Source organism: Haliotis rufescens, unplaced genomic scaffold (assembly GCF_023055435.1).
Source record: "Haliotis rufescens isolate VD_foot unplaced genomic scaffold, xgHalRufe1.0.p SCAF_16, whole genome shotgun sequence".
NCBI lineage: Eukaryota > Metazoa > Mollusca > Gastropoda > Lepetellida > Haliotidae > Haliotis > Haliotis rufescens.
This window is the reverse complement of record NW_025963846.1, coordinates 28,987,891-28,997,006: the sequence shown is the minus strand read 5'-3', so window position 1 is coordinate 28,997,006 and position 9,116 is coordinate 28,987,891. Positions and strand designations below refer to the sequence as shown.

The 9,116-nt window shown below is 44.8% G+C and overlaps 2 protein-coding genes across 2 annotated transcripts; both read left to right on the top strand.

The window, feature by feature from the left end:
• Positions 1 to 1,338: 1,338 nt before the first annotated feature.
• LOC125380879 (serine/threonine-protein kinase ULK3-like) lies at positions 1,339 to 2,785 on the top strand. Its single transcript, XM_048396637.1, has 2 exons — positions 1,339 to 2,088; positions 2,741 to 2,785. The coding sequence occupies exons 1-2, from the start codon at positions 1,339 to 1,341 to the stop codon at positions 2,783 to 2,785; spliced, it is 795 nt and encodes a 264-aa protein (XP_048252594.1).
• A 319-nt stretch (positions 2,786 to 3,104) lies between these two features.
• On the top strand, positions 3,105 to 4,094 carry LOC124152966 (probable serine/threonine-protein kinase irlF). Its single transcript, XM_046526058.2, has one exon. The coding sequence runs from the start codon at positions 3,105 to 3,107 to the stop codon at positions 4,092 to 4,094; it is 990 nt and encodes a 329-aa protein (XP_046382014.2).
• Positions 4,095 to 9,116: the final 5,022 nt, after the last annotated feature.

Genomic DNA, 9,116 nt, shown 5'->3' with positions numbered 1-9,116 from the left:
TACAAATATATTCAATACAGCCCATGTAAGTCTATAACGTTGGCAAGTCTAGATTACTGCAGCATAAGGTATCTACGAAATGAAGAGAGTCTCTGGGTTCATTTTTATTATATTTTTATTAAGATAATTTAACAACTGTTGTTTTTCTGTGAGATACGTTCACTTCAGAGACTAGATGTTAGTCCAGTAGCATCGCTATAGTGATTAACAACACGTGCTTGATTACGATATAGGCGGAATAGAACAATGGACTCCGATTTTAGCAGAGATTCCTTGTGATTATGGAAATGCTTTGTCGCGACGTTCTGTATTAACTCATTCAATTGTTATGACTATCGCACCTACTTCTGTGTATTTCGGTTAACTGAGCCCATGGTTGGTGTCCTGAATCAGTTGCTATGACTGTCGACCGCCTCCGTGGTCTAGTGGTAGAGCGTCCGCCCGGCGAGAGCGGAAGGTCCGGGGCTCGATCCCCGGCCGCGTCATACCAAAAGACGTTAAAATATGGTACTTGTTGTTACCCTGTCTGGTGCTCGGCATTAAGGGGATAAAACAAGGACTAGTCGGCTCGGAGTCAGTATACTGTGTCTGAGTGGGGTATTCATGTTAAACTGTGGCATGGTATCTCAATGGGCTAGCACTATAAATCGGCATCAGTCCGGACTAGTACAAGCAGCAGACGCACGCACGCACGCACGCACGCACGCAGTAATCTTGGACGCGACGTTTAAACCCAATTTCACCTCACCTCACCTCAACTAGGTCTCCATTCTGTACTTTGCAACTTTGTTGTTTACGCCGCACTCATCAACATTCCAGGTACATGACGCCGTCTGTAATTAATCGAGTCTGGACCAGACAATCCAGTGATTGATGTCATGAGCATCGATCCACGCAATTGGGACACGATGACATGAATTAACCAAATCAGCGAGCCTGACCACATGACCCGCTGAGTACATATCTGCACCAAATGGCATTTTAGTGATAAGGTGAAAACGTACTGTAATATCGATTTTTTGGTGTGAGCTCTTCAGGCTATGGCCTTGGGCTATAATGGAGATAATATTAACATTGTGTTACTAAATATATCAAGTGATTCATTCGTGGCCAACTCGTGTTATTCCGGGACAAGCTACGGAGAGAGGCGAGTAGTGACGAACGATGGTAGTCCTGACGGGCTTAGGTAACAACAGGGGTTATCTGAACCACGACCTGACTGGCTGACTCACAGTCAGGTGTTCAGTCTAAATATAACTACGCGCCATTGAATCTAACTGTACTTCGTCGCATTTCCTTGAGATTATTCAGAGGAGTCATATTCCAGGCATACGAAAAATGAAGGAAACAGAGCTGGTTCAAGGTCGGTTCTCAACATTGAGGAACTTTAACATAGGTAACAAAACGGTGCTTGTGAAAGCATTTTCGTGTCCACAGCCGATTGCAGACGCCGAAAAGAATATACTCCGACAATGCGCAGAATCTGAAGGGGCCAAAAACATTGTCAAGATTTATGACGCTTTTCCTGCAAAAGGCGTCACAATGATCTTGGAATATTGCGAGGAAGGCAACCTGAACCAATATGTGAGTAAACGTTTATTCATGAAGAAACCTCCGAATGCAGCGGACTGTCGTTCTTTCATGACCGACATTGCCAGTGGTTTGCAGTTTCTTCACCACATTGATATCATACACGGCAACCTACTGCCAGAAAACATCCTTGTGACGTCATACAGTAAACCTGTTTATAAAATAGGAGGATTTGGATCGGCAGCTCGTCGCAAGGCCAGGAGAAATAACAGGAGAGTTGAGGAACATGGTGGGTTAGATGCGACTGAAGACTCTTGTTTTTTGCCCCCTGAAGGGGCTCTGGACAAGAAAAGTGATATTTTCTCCCTTGGAGCTGTCACCTATGCTTTATGGAGTCCGCAATTTGTCAACGACAAACTAGTTGCCTACTATGGTGGACGTCATCTGGCCAAGATGGCAGGGGAAATAGACCTCCGTCACATCACTGACCAGAGACTGCGAGACATCATCAATGAAGCCTTAAAAGGAGATATAGTTGGACGCCCAACAGCAGAACAAGTTTGTTCAATGCTGAATACAGGTTACACGTGGTGGAATATTCTGATTTTTGGCGGCGTTGTAGTTGTGTCTGCATATATTTCAGAAATAACACTGAAACAATGGGATATAATTTAGAAAAAATTAACGAGATCATTATCCCAATATATTTCTATGGATCAATATGAAGTGAAACTGTGTGGATATGTAGAGAGCCAGCTGTGGAGTCCACAATACAACCAACCACTAACATTGTGAATGGGAGATTTAGTTGACCACACTGTCTGTCAATGGTGCCACGGATACCACAATTCGGCCACTTTGTAGCTTTGTGAAAAGGATTCTGTCACATATTATAACTGTGATGTGTGGTTTACGGCAAATCGATGTGAAGACCAAAAACAAGTGCCCTTGGACTCCACCTTCCACAGCCACAAGCAACGGATGAACAACGACCCCTACATGCAAATCCCGTGTCCGTGCGAAAACCAAAATAAGCAAAGGACCAAAAATAAAGCCAAGGACTCCATCAAAGGCCAAGACCATGACCAACTCCTCGTATCATAAGATTGTCAACACTCGTCGCTCATAAGTGTTAAGTATTCAAATAACAACCCTGCATTGCAAACATTCTGTAATATTGACCTTTACTGTGACATGACCTTATACACAGGTGACTCTGGCCCTTCTCGATTTGGATCCCACGCTAAGTAATTGACTGTACAGTAAATCCTCATCAAATTACGAGGTAATCAGTATTTTTCGATCAATGGCCTTGATAAACTGTTTACATGGTGCTGCTGAATACCACATGTCGTGGTTCATTCCGGGAGAAGCTACGGAAAGAGGCGAGTAGTGACGAAGGATGGTCGTCCTGATGGCCTTAGATAACAACAGGGGTTATCTGAACCACGACCTGACCTACTGACTCTCGGTCAGGTGTTCAGTCTAAATATAACTTCACGTCACCGAATCTAACTACTACGTCGCATTTCCTTGAGACTGTTCAGAGGAGTTGTATTCCACGAATACGAAGAATGGCGGGAATAGAACTTGTTCCTGGTCGGTCCTCAAGTGTGCGCAAAGAAAAGAAAGGTAACAAAATGGTTGTTGAGAAAGTACTTGTCTGCTCACAACGTACAGCAGCCGCCGAAAAGAACATACTCCGACAATGTGCAGAATCTGAAGGGGCCAAGAACATTGTCAAGATGATTGGTGAAGGTTTTACTGCAGATGGCTTCACACTGACCTTTGAATATTGCGAGGAAGGCAGCCTGGACCAGTATGTGAGTAAACGTTCAAACTCGAAGAATCCTCTAGACGAGGCCGACTGTCGTTCTGTCGTAACCGACATTGGCAGTGGATTGGAGTTTCTTCATAACTTGCGCATAGAACACCGTAACCTGCAGCCAGAAAACATCCTTGTGACATGGTACAATCGAGCGGTTTATAAAATAGCAGGATTTGGATCGGCTCGCTCGTTGTCGGAATATGACGGGAGACGTGGCCTGGAACGTGACAGGAGACATGGCGGGGATCATGACGGGGGACATTTTGGCGTACATGACGGGGGACATTTTGGCGTACATGACGGGGGACATTTTGGCGTACATGACGGGGAAGATGGGGAACATGACGAGAACGATGGGGCAGGAGACACTTGTTTTTCACCCCCTGAAGCGGCTCTGACAGAGAAAAGTGATATTTTCTCTCTTGGCGCTATCGCCTTTGCTTTATTGCGTCCTGAATTCGACGACGACAAACTAGTTGCCTACTACAATGGACGCCGTCTGGCCGAGGTAAGAGGGGAAATAGAACTCCGTCATGTCGCTGATCAGGGACTGGGAGACGTGATCAAGGCAGCCTTACGGAGAGACATGTCCAAACGCCCAACAGCAGAACAAGTTTGTGAAATGCTGAAAACAGTTTACTCGGATTCTGTTTTGATGAAACTGGCTTATGGCTACCTTGCAATCTGTGCGATTGGTATTGGTGTTGGTATTGGTGTGTTCCTGCGTCGCCAGTGAAAAGGGAGCCTGTCTGCATTTACTCAAACAGATCACCGAGGAAATGACTTGAATTCTGAAGTAGTCTACATTGTCTCCTACAGTATATATAGTTGCGCAAATCATTTTCATGCAGGAGATTACTTTGAACGAGTATTGTCATAAATATATAGGAATATCCTTGTTGGAAGTCTGCTCGTACTGCGCATCTGGTGTAACATTTTCATCACAAGAATTACGACTTGATAGAGGGATATATTTCTCAAACTTCACTGGATCATTGTGCCAATCTATTTCTATGGATGAGGCATCACTGGGACACTCCAATATGAAGTGACCCTGTGTATGTGGTATGTAGGGAGCCAGCTGTGGACGATACCCTTCCATCCTGAGTCTACAGCCCAAGTCAGCTTGACGAAGGCAGCCACCAACATCGTGAATAGGAGATCAGTTGACCACACTGTCTGTCAATTGTGCCACGTAAACCACAATTCAGACACTTTGTAGCTTGGTGAAAAGGATTCTGTCACATATTATAACTGTGATGTGTGGTTTACGGCAAACTGATGTGAAGAACAACTAGTACCCTTGGACTCCACTTTCCACAGCTGCAAGCAACGCATGAACAACGACCCCTACATGCGAAGCCCTGTCCGCGCAGTAACTAAAAGAAAACCAAGGACTTCATCAAAGGCAAAACATTCCAACTGAACTCAATGCCATGTGTCAGTGACTTGGTGACTTTTAGTGTTTTGTGTTTACAGTTTTATATTTCCTCTGGGTAAGTGTGAATACAACTTTGTCATTCTTGTTAAGTCTGTAAGTTACAATGTCTCTTTCCTCGTTTAAAACTACAAGCTCCGATGATGGTGCACCCACCAGTAAGACTTGTTTTCCTTTGAGGATCCGCCGAAAACCCAAACGTGCAAATAAGACACACACAACCCCCCCTCCTCCTCCCAATGTATCCCATATCAATCTACTCCCGTCCAGCCTGCCATCTCTACTCCCTCCGATCGCCGTTGCCCCATTCATAACTGAAATGACCATTGTTCTCTCTCAGACTGAGGAAAATGTTGACGCACTAAACTTTAATTATGTTCAACTGGCCATCACAAATATGCAAACGGCCTCAATAGATCAAATACACGGGCAATGAACTACTCAAACAATGTACTACAGTAAACTACGGTTATAACCACCCCACACCACCCCACACCACCCCACCCCACCCCACCCCACACCATCCCACCCCACCCCACCCCACCCCACACCACCCCACCCCACACCACCCCACACCACACCACCCCAACCCCAACCCCACGTTCCAGTAGGGGAGTCGGTGGGCGTCGGGATCGACCCAGTTCTATCTCCAGTGGTATTGAACCGCATTACTGGGTTTCAGTGAAATATGACATACACGCACTTTAGCATGCTTCACAATGCCACACACTGTTGTCATAAAAACAATGATATATAACAAACAACAACATTACAAACTATTGTGGCATAGAACCTGGTCCTTACTCATATCTTACTTGAATAAATACACACGAATATGTTAGCTTCTGTACATTTCACGATACTGCCATCACCATTTGAATAGCATCAGACTGAGGAAAATGTTGACGCACTAAACTTTAATTATGTTCAACTGGCCATCACAAATATGCAAACGGCCTCAACAGATCAAATACACGGGCAATGAACTACTCAAACAATGTACTACAGTAAACTACGGTTATAACGAACTCAAAGGGACTACTAATTTTAGTTCGTTATAACCGTAATTCGTTATAAGCATATATACAGTATAGCTACAGCAAATAGTTGGGACTAAAAAGTTAGTTCGTTATATCCGTTAGTTCGTTATAAGCGTGTTCGTTATAACCGTAGTTCACTGTACATTGATTGTTCTAATGACCCATAGATGAAAGTTAGTCAGGCTTAGAGCTTTTTGACCAGCCCTCGTATCAAGCAATGTTTTCATTGCTGATGCCCAATTCTTATCAACCAGCATAAGCATTCGTATGTATATTTGCTTGATTCTGTATCATGGATGTATGTATGTCAATGTATTTAGTTAGTCGTATTGTACATTATTAAATAAAAAAGTGGTCCACAGCAAATTCAATTCAAAATCCATGTCTATCTATAATAATTATTGCTCAGCAATAAGACAATGTTTGCAAACAATTCATTTTTTTATGCACTCATATCGATTGTCCACTATACATCATTCACAACCCTTATTGAGGGCGTGAGGGCATGACCTTTGTCACGACCGAAACGTATATTACATGCAGTATACCGTTTATCAAGTGCAATATCTAGTATACCGGGGGCACGGGTGGCCCAGTCGTCCAAGGCGCCGCGATTCGCTGTGCAGAGTTGAGTCCCTTGGGCACGCCAGAAACCTATGATTGTGGGTTCGAATCCCGGTTCGCTCTGATTATGTTTCTAGGTTTGTCAGCACCATACCCGTGCTCTTGGATTTCACCAAAGTGGTAAACGTCAGAGACCTGCATCACTTCGGGCTTTCTCCCACATAAAGCTGACATGCCGTGATATAACTGGAATACTGTTGAAAGCGGCGTTAAACCCAACTCACTCACCCACTCCAGTATACCACATGTACTATAAGAGTGTGTCGCATGCAGTGTGCGTCGGGCGATCTCGCTGAACAGAAGCAATATTCCAGCAGCTACAGCATGATAACACGTACCCGGAGCGATATTCCAGCAGCTATAGCATGATAACACGTACCCGGAGCGATATTCCAGCAGCTACAGCATGATAACACGTACCCGGAGCAATATTCCAGCAGCTACAGCATGATAACACTTACCCGGAGCGATATTCCATCAGCTACAGCATGATAACACGTACCCGGAGCGATATTCCAGCAGCTACAGAATGATAACACGTACCCGGAGCAATATTCCAGCAGCTACAGCATGATAACACGTACCCGGAGCGATATTCCAGCAGCTACAGCATGATAACACGTACCCGGAGCGATATTCCAGCAGCTACAGCATGATAACACGTACCCGGAGCAATATTCCAGCAGCCACAGCATGATAACACGTACCCGGAGCGATATTCCAGCAGCTACAGCATGATAACACGTACCCGGAGCGATATTCCAGCAGCTACAGCATTTGTGGTCCGAGCATGCCCTTTCTATGTAGATTTCAAACAGCGTCGTAAGACTCTTGGCCAAAAATTGTTTGATCAGGGTTACAACATAGAAGGCCTTAATAGGGAAGTTTTATGGTTTACATGTGAACGTTTGATTTGCCCTTGCGTGTGTTTGTGACGGGTTGCCACCGATAGGACAGGATAGGCTCACCTTATCAAGAATACCTGGTAGCATCATAGTCTGTCATACATACCCTAATACAAATAAGGGGGCACGGGTGGCCCAGTCGTCTAAGGCCCAGCGATTCGCTCTGCAGAGTTGCGTCCCTTGGGCACACCAGAAACCTATGATTGTGGGTTCGAATCCCGGTTCGCCCTAATTATGTTTCTAGGTTTGTCAGAACCATACCCGTGCTCGTGGGTTTCACCGAAGTGGTAAACGTCTGAGGCGTGCATCACTTCGGGCTTTCCTCCCACATTAAGCTGACACGCCGCGATATAACTGGAATACTGTTAAAAGCGGCGTTAAATCCAACTCCTTTACTCACTAATACAAATATATTCAATACAGCCCATGTAAGTCTATAACGTTGGCAAGTCTAGATTACTGCAGCATAAGGTATCTACGAAATGAAGAGAGTCTCTGGGTTCATTTTTATTATATTTTTATTAAGATAATTTAACAACTGTTGTTTTTCTGTGAGATACGTTCACTTCAGAGACTAGATGTTAGTCCAGTAGCATCGCTATAGTGATTAACAACACGTGCTTGATTACGATATAGGCGGAATAGAACACTGGACTCCGATTTTAGCAGAGATTCCTTGTGATTATGGAAATGCTTTGTCGCGACGTTCTGTATTAACTCATTCAATTGTTATGACTATCGCACCTACTTCTGTGTATTTCGGTTAACTGAGCCCATGGTTGGTGTCCTGAATCAGTTGTTATGACTGTCGACCGCCTCCGTGGTCTAGTGGTAGAGCGTCCGCCCGGAGAGCGGAAGGTCCGGGGCTCGATCCCCGGCCGCGTCATACCAAAAGACGTTAAAATATAGTACTTGTTGTTACCCTGTCTGGTGCTCGGCATTAAGGGGATAAAACAAGGACTAGTCGGCTCGGAGTCAGTATACTGTGTCTGAGTGGGGTATTCATGTTAAACTGTGGCATGGTATCTCAATGGGCTAGCACTATAAATCGGCATCAGTCCGGACTAGTACAAGCAGCAGACGCACGCACGCACGCACGCACGCACGCACGCACGCACGCAGTAATCTTGGACGCGACGTTTAAACCCAATTTCACCTCACCTCACCTCAACTAGGTCTCCATTCTGTACTTTGCAACTTTGTTGTTTACGCCGCACTCATCAACATTCCAGGTACATGACGCCGTCTGTAATTAATCGAGTCTGGACCAGACAATCCAGTGATTGATGTCATGAGCATCGATCCACGCAATTGGGACACGATGACATGAATTAACCAAATCAGCGAGCCTGACCACATGACCCGCTGAGTACATATCTGCACCAAATGGCATTTTAGTGATAAGGTGAAAACGTACTGTAATATCGATTTTTTGGTGTGAGCTCTTCAGGCTATGGCCTTGGGCTATAATGGAGATAATATTAACATTGTGTTACTAAATATATCAAGTGATTCATTCGTGGCCAACTCGTGTTATTCCGGGACAAGCTACGGAGAGAGGCGAGTAGTGACGAACGATGGTAGTCCTGACGGGCTTAGGTAACAACAGGGGTTATCTGAACCACGACCTGACTGGCTGACTCACAGTCAGGTGTTCAGTCTAAATATAACTACGCGCCATTGAATCTAACTGTACTTCGTCGCATTTCCTTGAGATTATTCAGAGGAGTCATATTCCAGGCATACGAAAA